The following is a 24467-nucleotide window of genomic DNA, read 5'->3' as shown; positions in this document are numbered from 1 at the left end:
TAAAAAAAAATGGAATGGGGAGAAACTTGAGACTAGGAGACCTATAGGAGGCTATGGCGATAATCTAGGCAAGAGGTAATGATTGTGTTTGCGGAAAGAGGAGTGTGGATACTAGAGATATACAAATAGAAATAGAAATAGTATCTGGCAGATGCTTATATATGTAGAGCAACTATGATTGGGAGGATTGTGATACTTTTGACAGTTATAAGGAAGTTCAGAAGTGGGGTGGATTTATATAAAGAGTTCTGGTTTGGGCCATATTGAGTTTGAGATGCCTACTCCTGTACGGTTTGAGGACTGAAGATTTCAGTGAAAGGTTAAATCTGCCTAAGATCATGGCTTTTCCTCTTTGTCTTTCTAGGCACTCAGTCTGTAACCCATCTTTTACTAGATAAGGTCCTGGTCCTGCTGTCCACATGAAAGGCCTAGCTTGGCTTGGCTAAGGAGCTACTACTCCCTGGCCAATCCATTCACTGCCTCTGATTTAGCTTTTAGATGAAGCAGCCCATCTTAGTTTTGATGGGAAAAAACCTTCTTCCCCAGAGGTTTTGCTAGTGGAAATACTTCACCCACACATGCAGAGAGCCCCTCTCCTAGGCAGAAAAGGAAGAAGGAAAGTAGCTGCATACAGTCTAGCTCTTTATTCTCAGGTGCTGCCAACTAGATCTTTGTGAACATTTTGAAGATGCAACAGAAGATGCTATTCCTGAAGAAAATGAGTTAAAAACATGACTCTAATTTATGTAAAAATATCTAGTTTAGCCCGATTACTCACACAGGAAAGACCAAGTGGATGAAAGATGTCTATTGTTCAAATTATGTTATGGATTTGGACGTCCATCAGTATGCACAGCTCAATTTTTGGCAAAAAGCGGGGCCTTACTGCTTTGGATATTACTAAATTGAATCTCCTTTAAAACACTAGGTTGATAAGTATGCATAATGGTAATTAAATAACAAGCTATAAGAAGCTGAAAGGAAATGTGTTTAATTCCTTATTCTGAAGATATTTTAGCTATTTAGTCTTTTTCAGAGCAATTAAGCCAGCATTGCAACATAATTCATATTATTTGTCAAAAGAAGGTCAGAGTTGTTTCTTCTGGAATTCCTATTAGATAGGCAGAAAAGGTAATGAATATCCACATCAGTCAGCTACTCTACTCTCCTCCTCCTTCCAACCCCATTTTCTACCCACAGTAAAGGAAACAATTCATCAAAGAAATACTGAAGATACAGGCGCTAGGGATACTTTTTGTTGTTTATTCTTCATTTTTGAAGAGGACCAATGACATTATGGGGTGATGTATTGACTCACGTGTGAATTAAATTTAAGTGAGGGAGAGTTGCACAAAGTCATCAGCCTCACTCTCTCTTCCTAAGTCCAGCGGCAAGACAAAAGTAAGGATGACTGGCAATGGCCTGGGATGCAGGGGATGACCTTGGGGACTTTGATGTCTGACCAAGCTCTAGGTATTCCACAGTGCCTGCTTCAGCCGCCTTCATGGAACAAATTGTTCTCATCTGCCCATTTTGCTGGGAGAAGTCTTCACATGCTCCCCTAACTCATCAATAGTTTTGAGGCCTTTTGGTTACCCTTAACCTGGTTTAGCTCATCTGCTAAGATGATTTTACTGGGGTGTGGCCACTGCGCATGCTACAGTTTCTTGGAGCCACAGGTGAGAGTTGGGTAGCAGATGGACATCAAAAGTGTATAAGCAGCCCTGAAAAGAGCTCAGCAAAGCCTTCACACCAGAGATGCTAGTCCTCCCTGAACACTCATACACACCACTACGGATACTAAGGTTGAGAAAGGAAAATCACTGGAATGAGATCACTATTTTTTGACTGCTTTCAATTCCTGTACGTCAGATATGTCTCTATGTTTTACTTTATGAATTTCTCTAAGATAATAAAGTTCTACTTCATAACCTAAATGGCCCTGAATAAGGATGTACAACTATTTATTATAACTCAGATTCCCAAGACAGTAAACAAAAAATTAGTTCTTCTGATGTCATAATTACTTGGGGAAAAATGAAAACCTTTATCTCCTTTCTTCTCTCTCTTCTCCCATCTCCCAAAAGAAAAGCTCAGTTTCAAATATTCTAGGATAAATTCTGATTAATATCTAAATTTTCATTAGCAGTTAAACTGAAATTAGATGTATGTGAAGTTGCACAGTTGAATTTAGGAGTTATGTGTTTTGTTCTCTTGTTACTCATTTTACAAATCATGATTTTAAAAACTTTGCATAAGCATGAAATGACAGCATCTCACAAACACAGGGTTTAAAAAGAGATGGTACCTTCTAGATTACCTATTTCAACACCTCATTTTAGAGAGGAGGAAACTGAGGGTCAGAGAAATAATTTGCTCACGATCATGCAACCAGTAAATGGCAAAACCGTAATTCTAACTTAGGTCCTTGGATTCCAAATTAATTATCCTTTCTACTATGTCACATGGTTTTTCTTATGCCATGCTTCCTCTATTACAATGCTTTGCAAAATATACAAATTTTCTTTTGAAGACTGTAAAAAACAAGGCACAGAGAAGTAATATATTTAAAGTTACACAAATGACAATGCTATAATGTTCCCTGACTTGAGAAGACAGGCTGATATAGCATGCATGTGGGATGGAGGGGCAGGGTGGAGGGTGTAAATGGCCACATGGGATCAGAAGATCTGGATTTAAACTTGGGTCTCGATTACCTTCTTACCCTCTCAGAGGCTGCTTTCTCATCTATTCACAAATCCTACACTTACTAAACTATGATGGTGCAAGAAATGGGAGGAGGAGTTTTGTTTCCACAGAACTAAAGGTGTACTTCCCTGCCCTCCCCCACCCCAGCTTTAGCAGAGACCAGGCCTCAAGGTCGGTCAGGTGAGAGGTCAGAGGCTTATATGCATGTGCATGCTTTTTGAGAAGGCAGTCTGGGGAATTAGAGAGGCCAAACCCACTTGAACCAGTTCAAGCTTATCTAGGGTCTGGTCTTAGCCAAGAATCCAGACCTACTGATTTGCATAATTTGCATATGTTAAAGAAGGAAAGTAGGGGAAGTAAAATAATATAGTTTAATTCTAAACTAAGACAAGGAAAATCTAATTAACTTCACTTTTGCTTCTGTATCCTTATTATCCTACCTGTATAAACTGTATAACCTAGGAAAACTATGTAAAAAACAAAGACTGTAAACTAACCATAACTCTAGCAGGAGTGGAGGGAATGGTTACCCCTGCTCCTGCAGCTGTATCAATGTGAGTGTTCCCGCGAGCACTACACCTGCTCTCCCAAGAAGCGCAATAAAATGCCTTCCTCTTCCCACTCTGGTCTTGAGTTCTTTGGGTGAGAATGGGTAAATCACATGGATCTTCCTAAGGTCAACTGAAGGGAAGCAATAGGCAGCAGAAGCTTGCCAGGCTTACTCCTGGATCTTGCCTTGGGGTGTCCTGTGATCCCCACTGCAGTGTTAAGAGGGCGTTAAGAGGGCTACCACTCCGTATTCCCTTGGGGAACCCTGTGGTCTGCACAGCCTTCTTAAGGGGACATCACATGGGACTTCCGGCCCTGTCTCGGGAGCCTGGGAGCCTTGTGATCTTACCGCCGTCCTAAGGGGCCATCACTTGGGTCCTCCTTAGGGTCTGACCCCTAGGAGGCCCTGTGATCCCCACAGATTAAGGGGGGGCTACCACTTGGTCTTCCTCTGGGAGTCCTGTGGTCTGTACAGCCTTCCCTAAGGATTATCACACAGTTCTTCCTCAGGACTTTGGCCCTGCCTAGGAAGTCCAATGATCCCCAAAGCCGCTTGTGTTCTCACAATCTGGGGAAGTCCAGTGATCCCCAAAACCACGTTTCTCACAATGGTTAAAGGAGATAATAGATGTAAAGTATTCTATAAATATTAAAGCATTACATAAATAACAGCTGTTACTCAAATTTTACTTTAGTTTTTTTAAAAGAAACACATGTGTAATTTTACTAGCTTAAACATTCATTAGATATTTACTTTCACTCTCATCTGTCTCATGTTCTCAATCTTCAAAATGTAATTCATTTTCAATATTTTTATAAAATATTTTATGTTTGAAAGCATAACATGGCCTGATTACATGTGAAAGCAAAACATGGGTGGATCCAAATGTTCTCAAACTATCTATTTATGGCGCACATAATTAAGTTTATTACTAGCAGTTCCTCTTTCAAAAATATAGCTTCAATCAGGAAATTTATTTGACAGTTCAGTGGTACAAACTGTAATCTCCAAGAAGTTCTCACATACAACAGGAACCAGATAGTTTTCTGGCAATGTGAACAATTTAATTTTTTTCAATTATGCTGTCAAAATGTCTTATTATACTAGTAATGTAACAGATGTTGGCTATTCTACCTTTTAATCTGTTCTCATAGATCACAAAATGTTAACATTTTGTGAGCCATTACCCAAGGATGGTGAAATCTATCGTAGTTAGACTATGGCTTGAGTATCAACAACTGTTTAATAGCACCCACCTCCCAGGGTTAGCACAGTGCTTGGCACACAAAAGGTTTTATATAAATGTTAGGTATTAATCATTTTCATCATCATTATTATTAACAGAACCTGTTGCATGCTCTTATAGTAAAGACATACATCCATAACAGTTTCATACACTACTACATATAAATGGAATTTTGCTAGATGTGAGATTTCTACCTTGAGCTAGAAATGCCTCCCTTGATTATTCCACCCCAACTAACTACTTGTGGAAAACTGCATAGTGTTCTCAATGTCTCCAACTTTTTCTATAAACAAAATACAATCTTTTTGAAAGATGAATATATATTCTATATAGCTGTGAATCATGGAATACTGAAGAATGTGAAGAATCAAACTTATGGGTCATCCAAAGAGTAAAGGGGAGAAGAATGGTGAATATGAACAAGCCAAATTTACTAATGATGAACTTCACATACAAAGTGGCAAAAAAAGATATCACCAAAGACAAATATGATAAGAAAGAGAGTAAGCTATGGATGTATCAAGAGCATTAAATAACTGATAATGAAAATGAGGAATTCAGAGAAGCATGGGAAGAATTATAGCTGATAAAGTGAAATTTATGCCGTATTTCCCATGTGCTGGACTGGTACCCACAAAATGCTTAGAGATTAAGAGGAAGATTCTAGCATGGTGGGTGGATCACCTGTGGCAGATTTACAGGAAATTATGAACAAGGGTTGCAGAGGATAAAAAGAGCTGGATGAGCTGATATCTGTCACATTGGAGGAAAAAGCCATACTACCAAGATCACAGATCCTCTCAAATATGAATTATGAATATCAAAAATACATAAATTTATATAATGTATTTCTTATGAGTGAATAAAGTACATCTGACATTTATGTTCACAAATCCCTGTAAGACAGAAAAGAGGATTGGCATGGATTTTAGAAATAAACTAAGCATCCTATTTATTACAAGGTTACCACCAAAAAGCGAATTTTCAGCTTGATTTAGCATTTTCCCCACTACTTAAAAAATGATGCCTTTCGTCTTTTTAAAAAAAACATTATAGTTATTTACCAACATTTTTCTTTCTCTTATCTCCAGCAATGAATCTTCCTTTGTAGCAGAGAAAAAAGTAATCAAGTATGACCATATATGCAATATTCTATACCCAGAGTCCTTCTGCACTGTACCAAGAGAAAGACTAGATGTTACATTCTCTGTTCTCCAAAACCAAAACTGTTTACTGCAATTAACCTGAATTCAGCTGACTTTTGGTGACGTTTTCATTTACATTACTGTATTCATTACGTAGACTGTTCTCTTGGTTCTACTTTCTTTGCACTCCATCAGTTAATATAATTCTTTCCATGTTTCTCTTAATTCCCCCAGTCATTGTTTCTTAGAGCATAATAATATTCTATTACCTATCACAATTGTTCAGTCAATCAATGGGTACTCACTCTGTTTACAGTTTTTTGCTACCACAAAAAGTACTGCTGTGATTATTTCATTATACATTAGACCTTTCTTTCTGTCATTTATCTCCTTGAAGGATATGTCAAGTAAAGGGATAAACAGGTCAAAGGGCACGAACAATTTAGTAACTTTTTTTGCATAGTTTCAGGTTGTTTTCCAGAATGATTAGACCAATTCATATCTCCATTACTCACATATCAGTGTGCCTCTCTTCCCACAATAGCCAATAATAACTATTTCCAATTTGATGGTTGTAAAGTAAAACTTCAGAATTGTTTTAATTTGCATTTCTTTTTGATATTAGTAATTTGGAGCAATTTTTCATATGGTTGCTAATCATTTGCATTTCTTCTTCTGAAAGCTGTTTGCATTCTTCGATCACTTATTTATTAGGGAACAGTTTTGTGACCATACATATTTGTGTTAAATGCCTACATATCTTAAATTTATGAGACTTTTAACAAAAGTATTTGGTACAAAGTTGTTTTTTTTAAGCCAAATGACAGTTTTCCTTCTTATCCTAGCAACATTGATTTCACTTGTGCAAAAACTTTCAAATTTTATGTAACAGGAATTATTATTTTCTCTTTCATGACCACCAGGTTAGTCTTTTGAACAACTGAAAGAAAATCAGTCCAAAAGCTACAGTGACACCTTGTGCCCAATAGAAAGTATTGTTTAGGTAGACAGTTCTCCCTTTTGGCAGAGCAACTGTTTGATGAAACAAATTCATACAATTTTAGAGCTGGAAAGAACCTTAGACCACCTTTATTAATCCCCAGATTTTACAGATAAGAAAACAGAGGCTCATAGAGGTAAAGTGACTTGCCTAAGGTCCCTAGGTAATCAGTGGCAGGGGTAGGGTAAGAACCCAATCCAGACCTGATATAAGTTTAGGTCTTGATATTCCTAGCACTTATTTTTGTTCTTTAGCAAGCCCATGGGATATTATGGTCCTCTGTTCATTCTTCTTTTACTACACAGACTAAAATCTACATCTGATCACCAATATTTATTCAATAATGCTTGTTAGATATCTATTTAGCAGGTATTACATTATGTGCTGAATGTAGCCTAGGGAAGAGTGGGATACAAAGATGTGATTGTCCCTGCCATCACAAAGAACTTAGAAGAGATGGTGAAATGAACACACAATCACAAATCAAAACAGTATGTGATAAATGCCATGTGAGTGATACAAAGCACAGTGGAATTTATCATAAAAGATATACAAAAAGGACTGGAATTATGGTAAAATCTAATGAAAGTACATTCCATCAATGGTCCTAAGAATGAAAATACAACAGTTGCCTTCTTTTTCTAAATGAAGTCTCATGGTAAGGGCATACCAAGAGAAAACAGAAAACACTTTACAAACTATAAAAGCACTATATAAACGTAAGTTATAATTATTACAGACGGGTCGATGTTCAACTTATTTTAAGTCATAACTTGTGAATTCTCTATTTTTACATTGTCTTCCTTGTTTTCTATTCTTCTATATCCATGCCTTCCACATCTACCACCTTCTTTTCTGTACAGCCAAATAGGTCTTTAATGTTTCCTCTTCATTACCCACACTATCAATCAATTAACAACCATTTATTAAGTACCTCCTCCTATATGCCAGGACAGACAGCTAGTCAGTGCAATAGTACATAGCGTACCAGTCTGGAGTCAGGAAGATTTATTTTCCTGAGTTCAAATCCAGCCTCAGATACTTCCTAGCTGTGTGACCCTGGGCAAGTAACTTAATCCTGTTTGCCTCAGTTTCCTCACCTATAAAATGAACTGGAGAAGGAAACAGCAAACCACTCCAGTATCTTGGCCAAGAAAACCCTAAATGAGGTCACAAAGAGTTGGACACAATTGAAATGAATAAATAAGTTTGCCGGGAACTACAATTAGCACAGGGGTAAAAATATACTATATATGTGATTCAAATACTATCCCAATCTATGAAATGATGATTCCCTGAGCTCCTTTTCTTTCTAATATATTATGGTTTTGCTTCCATCTCCCAAACATTTGTAACCATTAATATTGTCACAAGTTAATTCTTTCAAACAACAATAACCATGTAAACATTATCTTAATGTATCTCCTAATTATAGGTCCTTGTTTAGAGCTACTCAGTTTTGATAATCAGACACTAAATTGAAACTTCATACTTTAGACGTTTCACTCTGCTTAAAACCTTTTTTCTAAATATTACATTTCTTATGTTGCTAATGTAGAGAATGAAATTTATACTTTATTTTCCACAACTTACATCCATTTCTTATAAAAGTTTGACAAAGTTCTCTATTGTTTATTGTCAGTCAATGAGATTTTATAGAAGCTTCTCTTTACTTATCAACCCCTCTTCTGAATATGCGAATTTTATTTTTATTTATTTTTTAAAGACTGAGTCTCCCTATTTTGCCCAAGCTAGAAGTCCAAGGAATACAAGGAATGGGCCTTATCCCATTACTGATTTACGTAGGAGCTTGATCTGCTTCATTTTAAAGTTGGGCCAGTTTACCCTTCCTTTAGTAACATGGTGGTCCTTCTCCTCCCAGGGCTCATCATATTGATGCTTAGCCCACTGCAGCTCAGAAATCCTAAAATCAAGAGATCTTCTAACTGTAATTTTCCCTGTACCTGAGATTGAAGGTGTAGGTCAACACACCTCATGAGAATTTTAGAAGGTGTTCTGAGTCTCTCATCCTTGGTTCTTTAGAGGTATAAATAAATCAATCCACAAGCACTTATTAAATGGCTGTTATGTGGCAGGTGCTACACTAAAAATGAGTCTCTGCTCTCAAGGAGCATGTATGCTACTGGGGTAGATAACATAAATGTTTAGAAATATACACAAGACAAATACAAGTTAATTTGGGGAGGGAAGGCACTAGCAATTGGGAGGTATCAGGAAATGCCTTACTCAGAGGGTGGCACTTGAGCCAAGCTTTAAAGTAGGGGTAGAAGTGAGGAGGGAGGGCACTTCAGGCACGAGGGACAGCCAATACAAAGGCAAAGAGATGAGAGTTGGGGGTTTTAGCGAGAGGAACAGCAAAAAGGCCAGTCTGGCTGCACCATAGAGTTGAGTGAAGTGAAGGAAAGTAATGTAATAAAAACTGAAAAGGTACATCAGAGCTATAGAATCAGGACCTGGGCCTCTCTCAATTCTCTTCTAAAAAGACTGACACTATTGCTTATAATTAGATTAGGTATTGCTAACCTAAAAAAACCTGAGGGAAATTTTACAGCTTCTAGGTAGGAAGTGAAAGTCTTCAAACCCATTTCAACACCTTGTCCTTGCTGTACATACTGCCTAACTCACTGTACTGGGCCTCATGTTTTGATTCTTTTTCCCTGGGGTTATAAAAGGTCTTTCTCTGCCCCACCTGTCCGAATGATTCTTGGGATCCAGACCAGATATGGAGACTGTCATGGGTCTCTTCCATGTTTTTGTTGTTTTTTTTCCAGAAGTTTTAGTCGTGTCTGACTCTTCCTGACCCCTTTGAAGGTTTTCTTGGCAGAGATACTGGAGTGGTTTGCCATTTATTTCTCCAGCTCCTTTTACAGATGAGGAACTGAGGCAAACAGGGTTAAGTGACTTGCCTGGAGTCACACAGCTAGTGTCTGAGGCCAGATCTGAATTCAGAAAGATGAGTCTTCCTGATTTCAAGCCCAGTGCTCTAACTCCTGCGCCACCTAGCTTCCATAGAGGGACCCATTAATCTGTAAAGGAAATATGTTTTTGCCATGCAGTAGCAGAGGATTGGTGGTCATTTCTTTGAAAGAGTCCTGTTGTAAAGTACTTTAAATGCCAAACATAGGAGCTTGTATTTGACTCTAGAGATAATAGAGAGCAAATGGAGTTTACTGGGTAGGGGAGTAGCATGGACAGATCAGTACTTCCCAAACAACATTCTGGCAACTGCACAGATAACAGAATAGAAAGAAGAAAGATATGAGGCAGGATTGTAAATTAAAAAATTATTGCAATAATCTAGACAAGAGGTTATGAGGATTTGAACCAGGATGGTAGCCTCATGAGTAGAAAACTGAGAGATGCAAGAGAAATTATGGAGGCAAAATTAACAAGAATTGGCAACTGATTGGATCTGTGGAGTGAGGGAAACTGAGAAGTCAGTTGCAAACCTGAGTAACTGGAAGGATGGTGGTGCCCTTGAAGAGTTTCCCTACAGCAGTCCAAGGACAGAGTCCTGCAGGGTGTTAGCAAGTAGTGCCTTCAGCACATGGGTTGATATTTAGGGTAACTGAAGAAAGGGCTGGAACAATTTGCCCCTTAGGAAGGTTCTGTTGGTTACCTAAGTCCATAATGACCCAATTATGAAATAATTCTAAGACAAGTCGATCTTCAACATTCCCCTGCTTAACTTTCACGACTTCATGTGATTTTATTTGTAAACTCATTTTCACTTTCACATTGGCAACCAAACACATTCGTGGTTATGCACAGTAGAGAAAAAAGTGAGAGGCACAATGCAAGGCAAGTTTGTTGAGTGGCTGGTATCCCACCAGGTACTTCACTGGTCTTGTTCACCTTACCATTGTAAAGAGCTCCTGGTACATTCACTGGATATTTTTATCGTTTGCCTTTAAAGTTCAAGTTTTGTGTTGCAATTCTGCCCCCAAAGAACAATGTAAATCCTTTGGGCTCTAAGTACAGGTGTGCAGTCAGAGATATAGCTTAGTGAGAAAACAAAGATGTTAGATACACCTTGTGCTGGGATGTCTGCATCTGCTTTCCTTCATGACAATCTCCAATGCCATCCATGCCAGTCTTGGCATTTTCCTGATAGCAGCAACTGAAGTCCCAGCAACCTCTCCCTTTGTTTTCAGAGGGCAGCCAAAGTAGAGGTTTACAGCAGAATAGTCCATAGTACAACACTCTCACACCACCACATGACACAGTGGAGGGTATGATTCAGGTTAAAAAATGTTTCAGTTTTAAGAATTTTATTTGCTGAACAGTATTTATGGTGCTGTAGATTTCATGTGACATGAGATGTGAATATTGTCTGAAATCAATGTGGGTTTTTTGTTTTTTTATTGAGGTGAATTTTTACTTTTTTCCCTTTTTCACTTTACTTTTACTGATGAGATTTTTTACTTATAGAAAAGTTCGATAATTCTAGGGAATTACTAGCAAGAAAAAATGTTTTTGCTTGTTACCAATTTTATTTTGCATACTGCATCTTATGGATTATTTCATGGTTACTGCATTAGGAAAATTGTATATTATCAGGATAATGTTTTGTTATAAAGAATTATATGCAGAAAAGTATATTTTCAGCAATCCCTAGCAAAAGATTACAGTTTTTTGGTGGTCATGGGAACTTAACTCCCTATTAGATTCAATGTATCAACATTTGCATTTTTTCGCTTTTACACCGTTTTCTAGAAATGTTATCCCTACAAAAGTTGAGGACTATTATTGCTTTGATACTCCAATGTTTCACCATATTCCAGAGGTGATGCTGGGTTATCAAAGTCTATTCCAGTAAAGCATAAACTCTGATAAGTCCTACCAAGCTAGAAAGGCTTCAATTACAGGCCCAGTGACTATCACCCAAAAAGGTAGCTCAGTTGGTGGAGGCTCGTTGCCAGAAAGCTACATGTCAAGTGATGATTCCTTTTTTCTACCAAAGCATCTGACGAAAACCATCTAGAGACATTACTGTCTTTCACTGTACATGGTGATGAAAAATAGATTTTCACAAAAAATTCTGAAAGACCTAAGAATTCTGATCAAGACAATGACCAACCAGAGGAGCCAGGAGGAAGCAAACCTCCTGACAAAGAGGTAATGGACTCAAGACACAGAAAGAGAAACACATTTTTCAGTCAGCCTGTGTGAGGATTTGTTTTGCTTAATTATGTGTATTTGTTACAGGAATGGGTTTTTATTTTTTAGCTTTTTGCTTTTTTGAGGGTCACGGGAGAGGGAGGAAAGGAAAGAATATAAGTGCCTGTTAATTGAAAAATAAAATAATTGGTTTTAAAAATTGGTTTGGGGGTACTGAAATATTACAATATGTCAGGCCATATCCTAATTAACTTATGTCACATTATACATCCTTTCTTAGCAGTATCTTCCCAAAAATTCCTTAAAACTTTACATGACTTTCCTTATACTACATATATAGGACATACCTGCTTTTTCAGCTTTTCTTCCTTTACTGCCTCAGTACACATATAATCAATGATGCTGAATGGAAATGTTTGTTGAATTCAGTCTTTTTAGCTGATATTGGTCCCCCTTCAGTCCACTTGAAAAGGAAAAAAAAAAACTTTCAATAAACTGAATAATCAATCCAATCTATATGGTTGACTGTCAATTGTGGAGATAAAAGAATAAAGCTCAGGTGGGTTTTTAGCTTGGGTTGTTTGGCTGTTGCTTAGTTGTATTTAGTATTAAGAACATCTTGTAAACACAGAGCAGTGGAAAAGGCATTTAGGATGGCAGGAGGGATTAGCTTTGCTATTGCACCTGGATTTCCAGAACCTTGCAAGCACTTGGGTTGTGCTAGTCCAAAATACATTTCTACTCATGTACTGGGGCTCTCTTTGAGAAGCCCAAAGTATTTTCCAAAATTCAAATTCTCACCATTTTCGAAAAAGGGATTGTAATTCAACATTATTATCCATTTCATAGAACAGAGATTTTCAGTGATAACTAAATTCAAATCAACTCTACAAACACGTTAAGCATCTTCTACATGCAAAGGATTGTGCTAGATGCTGGAGATATAAGGGAGGAATTAAACATATATACAATTATCGATAATGTAAGATTAATGTATTAAATGCCAGGGAGCTTTTTTTAAAAGGGTGTGAAGGTAGCACAGAAGGGGTAATAATGGTATAATATTCCTCTAGAATTATGACAGAATTCATGGCAATGCCAGAAACACGGGATTTCAGAGATGCAAAGGACCTTAGAGTACATATGGTCCAACCACACTTGAACAGAAATCCCCTCTAAAATATCCCTAAGGAGTGATCATTTGGCCCTCACTTAAAGAGCTCCAGTGAATGGAAATTCACTATTTCCCAAGGCAGCCAATTCTACTCTGGAAGCTATAATTTTCAGAGTTTTTTTCCTTATCTTGAGCTGAAACCTGCCTCTCTGCAGTTTCTATCCATTGCATCTAGTTCTGGCCCAAGGCCAAGCAAAAGTCTGATCTTTTTTCCATATGACAACCTTTCAGTATTTTTTTTTGTTTGCTAGATCATCATCTATCTTGTCTCTCTTAAGCATAGGAATCAATCACCTTTAAGGCTCTGCATTTTCCCCCTTGGTAATCTCTTTAGCTCCCATGAGTTCAATTATCAAGCCTATGCTGGTAGTTCCCATATCTATACATTCAGTTCTAATTTCTAGTCTTAGCTTAAGTCCCCTATCAACAAATAGCCACTAGACCTCTTCACTGCAATGTCCCTTCAGCATCTCAACTGTATAGCATGTCCAAAATGGAACTGAAAACATTGCTCTCCACAAATCTAGGCTTTTTACAAACCTTTCTATTTCCATGGAGGGTATCATTCGTTTATTCCCCTAAATTTATAAATTCAGGGTCATCCTTGATGTTTCCCTCTCTTTTACCTTCTATATCCAATGGCAATGGAGGAAAGGACCAGCCTCAGGGCTAAGAACGCTTGGGATCAATTCTGTTATGTATTGGCTTTGTGACCCTGGGTAACCACTTTACCTCTTAGTGCTCTAGACAACTAAGACTCTAAGTGGCCAACCTAGGTTGGCAAAGGAATTTCCATATACCAATGAAACCCAGGTCCCTATCTAATGAGTTATCAAGGCTTATCAATTCTCTCTACAACATGTGTCCTTTTCTCTTTACTCACAGGATCACCACTCTAGTTCAGGCTATCACCAATTATCTATGAGATTATTGTAATAGTCTTCCTGATTCTAGTCTTTCCCCTCTCTAACCTATTCACCACAAAGCTGACAAAATAATTTTCCTAAGGCACCCAACACGCCAGGGATGACTGAATTATTGAATTAAAATTTCTTACTATGTGCACTATGCAAAGCACTCAGGAATCAAAAAAGGGAGACAATCTTTGTCCATAAAGAGCTTACATTGTACATTTATAGGAGGAAGATAACACACATGGGAAAGTGGTTGTTAGGGAAGGGTATTTTGGTTTGGTGAGATCACAGAGATGGTGAATGGAGCAGTAGGGCCGTCAACTGACATACCCTTTCCAGAAGTAATGGTAATATTGATTTGATGACTATTTCCAAAGCAACAGGTGGAAAACTGGAAGGTGCAGGGGTGGTAAAGACACTCAAGCATGGCAGGAACATGGCCAGGATAAAGCCTGGTTAGGGGTCTGAGGCCTATTAGATGTAATTAGCACAACTCAGCCCCAGGACAGGAGCTTCCCAGCTGAGAGGTTTAACTCCTTCAGGGAATGATCTCTGGAGGTCCTCAGAGGGTTCAGCACTGGCAGCTGCAAGTAGCATTGTGGTTACATCATGCTGCCCTCAGATCTGATGTCCTTACTTTTTCACCTCTCTGAGGCAGCATGGCTTGGCAAACAAGTTTTCAACATGCACTCAGGAAACCTAATTTGAAACCAGCAAGTCAATTAACCTCTCTTGCTCGTTCATCTGTAAAATGGGGATAATACGTAAGAAAAGTTACCAAGTTGTTCATATTCTTTGAGATTTTTCTAAAGAGACTATATTCCAAGATAGACTGTTAGCAAGAAAAGACCCACATATACAAAAAAAAAACCAATATTCTTTAAATTTTATTGATGCCTTTTGTTTTAACATTGCAATTTTCAGATATGCCCACATCCCTCTAGTGATCCCTCCTTTATAACAAAAAGTTAAAACCAAGCAATATAGGTACCACATCTGAGGACAGAGTATATGTAACATTCTTTGTGTATAATCCCTACAGTAACGAGAGAGGCAATTTCTCATCTCTTCTTAGGACAAAGACTAGTCATTACAACTACTCAATCTGACTTCATTAACTGTTCTTGCATTCCCCAATCAATGCAGACCTAATTTGTTTCTTTCGAAACTATTCAAGTGTCACTTGAATATAAGGCTAGTACCTGGCACCGTAACAGATACTTAATACTTGATGAGTACACTGTGGAAGAAGATCCTATGAGGGAAGAATCATACCCCTGTTGAGTCTTCTCTTCCCCAGGCTAAAACCTCTCCATCTTCCTTCAACGGAAATGTCATTGTTTCTAGCTCCCTACTTTGGCTGCCTTCCTTTGGACAAGTTCCAGCTTGTCAATGTCTTATATAAAATGTGGCACCAATAACTAAGCACAATGCTCCAGATGTGTTTTGACCAAGGGAGAGTATAGAAGGAATGTCACTTCCGTCCTTCTGGGCAGGCTTCCTGTCAAATATTGCCTGACCAATCCTAAAAGAGATACCAGGTTAAATACATTTCAAGAGGCTGGAGATACCTTTGGAGTCAGAAAACCTGGGTTTAAACCCCAGCTCTCCACTCACTACCTCTACAGAATGTCCTGGTTGTCAGAAGGTCACTGGACCTCAGGTTCCCCTCTGTAAAGTGATGAATTCCAGGGTCCCTCTGAGCTCTGGGGCTCTTGAATGATCAAGCTAAGCAAGTCTTAGGACCACGTTCCTAGCTCCTTCAAGACTTAGCCCAGGCTGGACTTCAGAAAACCTGGAAAGACTTATATGAACTGATTTGGAGTGAGGGGAGCAGAACTGGGAGAACATTGTGCACAGTTATAGCCACATTGTGCAATGACTAACTTTGATAATCTTAGCTCTTCTCAGCAACGCAAGGTTCTAAGACAACTCAAAAAGGCTCATGATGGAAAATCCTATCTATATCCAGAGAAAGAATTACGGAGTTCAAGTGCAGATCCAAGCATACTTTTGCTCTCCTTTTCTTTTGATGTTTTGTTTCTTCTTTCTTGTGGTTCATTCCAGCGGTTCTAATTCTTCTTTATAACATGACTAATGTGAAAATGTTTAATATGAATGTATATGTAGAGCCTATATTAGATTGCACAGCGTCTTGGAGAGGGGGAGGGGAGAAAATTTAAAACTCGAAAGCTTTTACTGAAGCTTGAAAACTAAAAATAAAAAAAATGGTTCATGTATTAAAAAAAAAAAAAGACTTGGCCCAGGCTACCTCCATCAGCCAGCCTTTCCCAATTCCTCTAGTTATTAGTATTCTCTCTCTCCCTAATCAAACTGTAGTGCACTGAACAGTCAGCTTCTGTGTTTTGTTTTGTCTTTGTATTCCCAAGGTCTAGCAGTCCCTGGCAAAGAGGAGGCACTTGGTGATTGCTGACCTGAATTAACTGAATACGGTGGAGTAAAAAGATTCTTGGATTTGTAGTCAGAATATCTAAGTACAAATCTTGGCTCTGCTATTTCCTACCTGTATGAACCTGGGCAAGATGATTCCTCTCCCTGGGCCTGTTTTCTCAACTGTAGAATCAATCAACGAAAATTCAAGCATTTACTGTGTCAAGCACTGAAGATACAAACTAAGGTGGAAAAATTCAAGCAGCTTATTTTGAATGGTGGGGGAGGAACAACATCCAAGCTATAAAGTAGATGGAGAATAATCTTAGATGGGTTGGGGGAAGATGGTGAAAGGCCTCCCCCTAAAAGATGGGGTTGGGGACAGAAAGCATTCAAGGCATGAAGGATAGTTAATGGATGACATATAAAATCTTGTTTTGTTTTTAAAGTTCTTAATCTGGCCCATTCCTACCTGTCCAGTCTTCTTACATCTTACTCTCCTCTACAAATTGGATCCACATGATACTCCATCTTCAAAGGGCTCCCTGACTCCCAAGCATTTTCGATGGCTGCCCCCACCCTTGGGGGAGAGTGCCTGGAGTTTGCCTCCTCTTCATCTCCAACTCTTGGCTTCCCTGACTTCCTTCGGTTCCCTGCTAAAATCCCTCCTGCTTACAAGAAACCTTTCCCTATCCTCCTTAATAGTGCCTTCACTCTGTTGATCATCTCCAACTCATTCAGCATATCTTTGTACAGTTGTCTCCCCTATTAGGCTGTCAGCTCTTTGATAAGCGGGGCTGCTTTTTGCCTTTCTTTGTATCCCCATTGCTTAGTACAAGTGCCGGGCACGTAATTTGGGCTTAACAAATGCCTGCTGACTTGATCTGTTAAGTGTAATTGTACAGCACGTGGACAGAAGTAAGAGGCAGGAAGGGTCAGATTCTTGAGTTTAAAATGCCAGAGATTATACATAATGCTCCAGAAGTCTTTTTGCAGTTTTGAACCATCAAAGCTTAAGCTTTAATCTCAAGGTGATCTGCTCCTGGAACTAATAAGGAGCCACTGTAGCTTAAGTAAGGGTTAAATGGTGAGGTGGTTGATAAGGAAGGAGCTGGGCTGAACCCAGCCTCAAATACTTACTGAGTGACCCTAAGCAAGTCACTTAACCTCTGTTTGCCTCAATTTCCTCCTCTGTAAAACGGGGAAAATAATAGCATCTATCTACCAGGGTTGTTGCGAGAATTAAATAATTTTGATTTATAGATTAAAAAATAATATCTCACCACAATTAAGCCAAATATTTCAACAACGTATTATTCGACGTAAATATATCACAACGTAATCCTATGTATTTGTAAACATGATAGTGACGAGCAGGTGGGAGCTCTTCCAGCTCCCACCTGATTCTCCAACTACAGCACAAAGAAAGAGCAGAATGCGAGCCTGCATTTAGAGTTGGCCGGGTGCTCAGAGGTCCAACCTCCCTTCTATTTATTTAGAGATTAGGAAATTGAGGTTCAGAGACCCGAAGCGACTTGCCCGCGGTCACACAGAAGTAAGTGAGCCGGGACTCGAACACGTGCCCGGGGCGAATGGGGCCTTCCCGGCCACTCGTCCCAGACTGCTTCCCCCGCACTCCCGAGGGGCTCCCTACAACCCCGCGGGGACGGAAGGAGCAAACCAGGACCCCCGGAGGAAGGCCAACAACGAGGCCCCGGGGACTCGATACCTACAGCCACCCCCCTCCTCCGAGGAGGCCGCTTCTGGGGCACTGTCCGGTCCGCAGAGGCAGCGTACGGTCAGAAGGAGTCATTTCCAGGATTACAGCACAGGAAAATACTCAAGTGAAAAGAAATGACCGAGTCACTTTAGCGAGAAAAGTTTTTAAAATCTCCGCCAGGCTTCTGAGGAGAGCGTAACAACGCGTCTGTCAGAGCTTCTAACGGACCAAGGCGACTTTTGCACGCGTTCCTGCGCCTGCGCACTGAGTAGCCCCGACACAAGCCTCTCCCGCTCGGCTCCACCCCGCCCCGCATCCAATCACCACCCACCTGCTTCCATCCAATCCGAGAGCCCCGGGGTGTGGAGAGCGGGGGAGGAGAGCGGCGACTAGGAAGCCGGGGTGAGGGGTGAAAGTTCACGTTCCCGGCTGGCGGCCATTTCTCTGCCTTCCGTACGATTGCCGGCTAGAGGGAGGCGGAGGCAGGGGTGGCGGCGGCGGCTCGCTTCACGTGGACGCAGGAGAATCGGCGGCGGCGGGCAGCTCGTGGCGCTCTTCGGTGGACACGATGGTAAGGGTGCGGTGGCGGCGGCAGCGGCGGCCGTGGTAGCGGCATGAAGAGCGTCCGCACGGGTTCTCCCTTCCCGCCTTGCCCATTCATTTGCTCTGGGGGCGGGAGCGGCCTCGCTTAGCCCTTTCTTCTCTGGCGCCCCCCCCAACACTCCCGCCCCCCCCCCTCCCCTCTCCCCGTCCCGGTCTCGCGAGAGGAGCGGCTCGCGAACCTGTTATTGTGCTCCATTTTCCCCGCCCACACTTCCCCCCGGACCCCAGTTGGTCTCGCCCAAGTGCTGGGCTTTAGAGCCTCCTAGAAGTGGCCATTTGAAAGGATGGGGAGGGGGGAGGCGGGGCCAGGAGGGAACTTTCCGTGGACTCGTAGAACTTCACCCAGGGAGAGGGACCCCGAGGCTGTGTGATTGCGGCATGCGGCCGGCCTCCTGGGGCTGCAGCTGGAGGGGCCTTCAGCGCCCGCCTGGGCCCACCCCCTGACTTTACAGACCGGGAAACTGAGGCCCTGGGGAGCGCTGGGCAAATTCTAGATCTTCCACGAGCCTCCCTGGCCAGGTGGGCCAAAGCCTTTACAGGCAGGGAAGATGAGGCCCAAGAAAGCAAGCCCTAGGCATAGATTTGGAGCTGGAAGGGGTCTCAGAGGCTGTCTGATTCAGTTTATGCATTTCAGCGCTCTGTGATACTGTTTTATTGCTATTGTTTCCAATAATAAAATCTCATCACTCTGGTCAGTTTCTGGTTGTCCAGTTTGTGCTCCCTTTAAACTCTCAGAGTTAGGATTCTATCATAGTCTCTGACCCTGAGTTTCCGTCATCTATTCCCCCCCCCCCAAAAAAGGACACCATTTTCTTCTTTTTTCCTTAGTTGGGCCATTTTTGTTCTTAATTATAACCTTTTCCAAAAGGAAAATAAAAGTAAATATATCCATGTGAGTTTACCTTCCCTAATGGCCAACTGTAGGTTGTCATAGTGTAGGAAAAATAGCTTTGGCCTTAGAGACCTCGGGTTCAGGTCCCCGCTCAGTCCCTGCAGTAGCTGTGGGCACTTGGGCGAAACACTCGGCAAACGTTGAAGTCCCTGCTTCGGGCCAGGTGCTGCGCCAATGCGCCAAGCCAGGGGATACAGGAAGAGGCCAAAGACGGCCCTTGCCCGCCAGCAGCATGCAGTCTGGGCTCTAAAATGATGGGGCTGGACTCTATTCTTTCTAAAGCTTCCAACGGCCATGCTAGGTAGGGGCTTGGAGGAGGAGGAGGAATCTGGAACTGTTGACTAAGCCAATGTGAATTTATCTATTTCATTCTATGGCAGGACTTGATTCAGTTTGGGTACTAGGAAATGCTGGGTGTAATTATAGGGTAATGTAGGAAAGAGTGGGCAGTGGACTTGTGGGCCTATCTGTCAAGAATACGGGACTAAATGAACCCTAATGTTCCTTCCATTACTTGAGATCTTATGAAAGCCGGCCTAGTGACTTTTCCTCTCTCTTGACTGATGTCTTGCTTTCCTCACCTCATCCAAACTTGTTCTTTGTACAGAGTTTACCCCTCAACCCCAAACCATTCCTGAATGGACTGACAGGGAAGCCGGTGATGGTGAAGCTTAAGTGGGGCATGGAGTACAAAGGTTACCTGGTATCTGTGGATGGCTACATGAACATGCAGGTAAGCTCAGCTTCACGGGCTGTGGGGCTCACTTTACTGTCTGAGAATGGGGGCCTTGCCCAGGACTGCTGTGCTGTGTAGCCATCATTTTAATGAATGAAGTCTTGATTCCTCTCATTGTAAGCTTCAGGCTTCAAAGTCTTAATTTACTGGAAGTAAAGAGGACAACTAGGTGGCACAGTAGAGTCTAGCGTCAGGAAGACCCAAGCTCAAATGCAGCCTCAGACACTTACTAGTTGTGTGATGCTGGCCAAGTCATTTAACCCTGTTTGCCTCAGTTTACTCATCTATAAAATGAGCTGGAGAAGGAAATGGCAAATCCCCCCAGTATCTTCAATAAGAAAACCCCCAAATGGGGTCTCGAAGAGTCAGACACAGCTGAAATGATCGAACCACAGAGGAGGCAGCTTGTGGTATAACATTTGCTGGGTATGTTGGTAGTAAACTGTAATCCATTTAGTCACTCCATGTGCCCACTCACTGCACCTTGAATTACTTGATACTTTGGGTTTTCTGTGATCTAAATGTTCCTTGATTCACGGTAATTTAGCATTTGTTTTTAAATTAATAGACAAGCAACTAGTAATGTTAAAAGGGTTGACTTCTTAAGAGGAAAATGAAAGATTGTTGTCAGGAAAAATGAATTCAGAATTTGAATGTATTGTGGAGAGTTTTAACCAAGTGCTTTATGTGTTTTTCAGTTTAAATAAATGTGTTGATGCAATATTGAAGAATGTAACTGGAGATGGACTTTTCATAGCTATTTCTTCAGAGTATTGTTTTAGTAAAACAACTAAATTAGCTCTTGAAAAAAGAGTATGTTTTTCTTAAATGAGTTTAGAGGCATGTGATTAAATTTTCTTAGAGGAAAATTTATTTTCTGCATTTAAAAGTATTTTTTCTGAGAAAAGCCCCATCCATAGGCTTCATCAAACTGCCAAAGGAGCCCACAACACCCCCAAAAAAGGTTAACTCCTACCTTAGGTAGTTATCACCTGGTCTCCACCCTTCAGAAGATGAGCTTCTCTTACGGGAGGCTTCTGCTCCACCTGCTGTCACAAAGGCCACTGTCACCTCAATAGGACCTGCCAGTGTGTGTATTCTACTCTGATAACTTTGTGGAGCCATCGTGTGAGGCTTCAGAGTAGGATTTTACCGGTGAGTTTGGAAATAATAAAAAACAAATGGTAGGCTGTTTTCCTCACCTCTATCACAAACTGGTATAGGTTATATGAAAGATAGCTCTGGGAAGCAGCAAGGGTGGTCACTGCCAACAACCAAGATTACCCACCTCCATCACTTCTACCATCAAGAACATAGGACTGTGGCCATGTACCCAAGCACCCCAGGATGCCGCTGGCAAGGTTTTCTCCAGCGTAGCAATCTTTACTCGAGCTAGGTAATGCCAGAAAAAAAGAATGTTGTCTTTCCCAAGTAACTGTTGCATCCATTGGGCAGGACAGATTCTGCTGGTTTTGCCTCCATTTATAACTTAGAAAACTGACTATATGGTATTCTAAGGTGAAAATAACTATACTTACCTCTAAAGTAAGTTATGAAAAGCAGACTTGTAAATGTCCAATACATATAAAATATTGCTTCCCTTGCTCAAACAACCACGTTCCCCACCCCTTGCTCGAGATGACCGTCAGGTTGTCTTCCATGGATGGCGCTACCCAGTGCTTGATGGGAGAAATCCACCAATCCTTGCTTTTCCTGCTTTTTCACTTTGTACAGTTCAGTTCTATTTCGCACAGTCTTTTTCACATTGAATTCAGTTAGCATTTATTGAGGGCTTACCATGTGTGGAGACATTGTACCAGGGCCTCAAGGCTGCAGGTTCCCCACTCATCTGTGGGGTCTGTGAATATTAGGGCCAAAAAGGCCAGTCCTTTATCAAGGAATTTGCGTTCTCTTTTCCCTTCTGTCTTTAAGCTTTTTTCCATTTGACAAAACATTTTTCTTTTTCCATTTGCTCTTTGTTCCATTTATGAGCCAAAGAATAATAATAGGAATCATGGCCAGTAAGCAAGAAAGTAATGGGAGTGATATTTGAATTCAAGAAAAGGAAAGCAAAGCATTTTTTGAAATTAAAGTAGACCTCTTAAGAGCCAGGGTCATAAACTTGCAAAGCACTTGTAATGCTCTGTCTTCAAGTCCTCCTTTGTAGCTCCATAAAGATCTTGGTCTAACTGCTTTGTCTCTATGGAATTATTGTAAACTATTAACTTTACGACAAATGATTTACAAATGAACTTTTGGATCACAGCCTTTTGTAAATTGCTTTCTATGCTTGAATTTTCAAGTCTACCAGAAAAGGAAATTATGTAAAATCCCTCCAGGGAAATTTCTAAAAAATTATATTAAAGACAAATATTTTGAAGCAAACTTTTATTACGTAACAGTTTTACATATCAGTCAGTTGCTTGGCTGAGCAGATGTAATACTATAACTTAGAACAGTTTTTAGTGTTAAACTGTTTGTTGTTAATCATTTGTGGATATATTGGTGTTATTACTATAGACTGGCCTCAGTATGTTAGTTAACCCTCCAGATTTAGTCGGTTTGTACAATTTTCCCCTCATTCAGTTTTGCTGATTTATTTTCTTTTTGTTTAAAAGCTTGCAAATACAGAAGAATACATAGATGGGGCATTGTCTGGACACCTTGGTGAAGTTTTAATAAGGTAATTCTCTCAGAGCAACAGTGTGTATAGATCACCACAAACATAGAAATGTCTATCGATACAAACTAATTGATGCTTCAGTTTCCAAATTCCCCCCTTTTTTTTGCTTTCAACATCACTATTTAACAGTGTCCTACAAATAGGAAATCCTTATAATTGTTATATTAATTGTCAAAGAAAGGATTTAAATATTTTAAAATAAATGTTCATTTTGAAGATTTGCCTTTGGTTGAAATTAAACAGTTTGGGTCTTAGCAGAATACCTATTTCAACGTTCATAAATTACAGGAGCTTTGGTTAGCATACAGAAGTTGAGAAAATTAAGTTATAACAGATAACTTGTTTTCAATATGACGTAGCTTATATTTTCTCCAGATTCCATTCCCGTACTTTTCTTTTGAATATTTAGCAAGTGTATCTGCTTTCTTAACAACATAGTAGGGTTACTATATCAATTACACAATGAAAATGAGGGCTCCATTTCCTATAACTAATAGCCTGAAAACAGTTTAGAAATAGCAAAAAGGTATTCCATACTTAACACTCTGGATTGTACATCTAAAAATACAGTACAAAACTATAGCCACTGCAGTAAATGCTGTGGCTTTTCCTACTTGGAGCAACAAAATTAATTCTAGTTCTATCTACAGGTGCAACAATGTCCTTTACATCAGAGGTGTCGAAGAAGAGGAAGAAGATGGGGAAATGAGAGAATAGCATCTTTTCTGGGCTGGGCTGGGCTGGGAATTTCTTTTGTATATTTCTAGAAATAAAGATTTGTTTGTTTTGCAGTTTGTATTGGTCTTTAGGTCCATAACTTGTTCTCCATGAACTTTTGTGAGTTGAAGGTATTTTCGTTTGTTCAAATTCAGAACAGAAATTCAAAACTTAGGAAATAGGTAGTTTGTTGAGCTAATAGCAAAAGACAAACTGCCTTCTTTTCAACATGTATCTATCATATTTTCTATGTTCTGAGGGAAAAAAAGATTGACATTCCCCTTTGGGGGAATTTTCCTAAAGGTAAAATAGTATTTGTGATTTCAGGAAGGGAGGTTGTAATTATGCAGCTGCTTCTCTGCTAATTCTGACTTCGAAAGTGTTTCTTTTGGTTTCATATTTAAAAGTCTACCCATTTCTCAACACTTTTCGCTTATAAAATTGCTTAATTGTGTGATCAACATAACTAAAAATATATACGTATATTTTAATAGCTCATGGCCAAAACAAGTGTAGGGTCAGGGTATATTCAGAAAACAGGATGCTTCTTCGAGACTTCTGTTATCAAGGCCTTTGGTTTACTTAGCTGAGGGAATTAAATGCATCTGAGGCTTGTTCCTTCAAAACCAAGCACTTTTGCCCACTTAATATTTGTGCTTATAATCAGGACCTCAGTAAGCAAACCACAGGCCTTTTAGAAATACTAATTCTGGTGGTGGTGGTTTTTTTTTTTAATCCCCATCTTCTGATGAAAATGTTATAAAAATAATTAAAATGTTTTGGAAAGATTTGGTTTACTGGAATTTGGAGATATAAATCTGAATGACATTCATTCTTTAAAACAA

The 24467-nt window shown here is 40.0% G+C and overlaps 1 protein-coding gene across 1 annotated transcript; it reads left to right on the top strand.

Annotated features, from left to right (window-relative positions):
- The first annotated feature begins 18387 nt into the window (after positions 1–18387).
- Positions 18388–23696, top strand: SNRPF (small nuclear ribonucleoprotein polypeptide F). Its single transcript, XM_036759922.1, has 4 exons — positions 18388–18562; positions 20094–20219; positions 22841–22905; positions 23556–23696. Exons 1-4 carry the CDS (start codon positions 18560–18562, stop codon positions 23620–23622), a joined length of 261 nt encoding a protein of 86 aa, XP_036615817.1. The 5' UTR covers positions 18388–18559; the 3' UTR covers positions 23623–23696.
- The last annotated feature ends 771 nt before the right edge of the window (positions 23697–24467 follow it).

This window comes from Trichosurus vulpecula, chromosome 5 (genome assembly GCF_011100635.1).
Source record: "Trichosurus vulpecula isolate mTriVul1 chromosome 5, mTriVul1.pri, whole genome shotgun sequence".
Taxonomy (NCBI): domain Eukaryota; kingdom Metazoa; phylum Chordata; class Mammalia; order Diprotodontia; family Phalangeridae; genus Trichosurus; species Trichosurus vulpecula.
Note: the sequence above shows the minus strand (reverse complement) of the source record. Positions and strands in the feature narration are given on the sequence as shown.

Excerpts from the sequence above, each read along its gene's own strand:
- SNRPF (XM_036759922.1), top strand. Across the intron at positions 20,220-22,840 it reads ATGGCTACATGAACATGCAG|CTTGCAAATACAGAAGAATA; the intron begins GTAAGCTCAGCT and ends TTTGTTTAAAAG. Across the intron at positions 22,906-23,555 it reads CTTGGTGAAGTTTTAATAAG|GTGCAACAATGTCCTTTACA; the intron begins GTAATTCTCTCA and ends TTCTATCTACAG.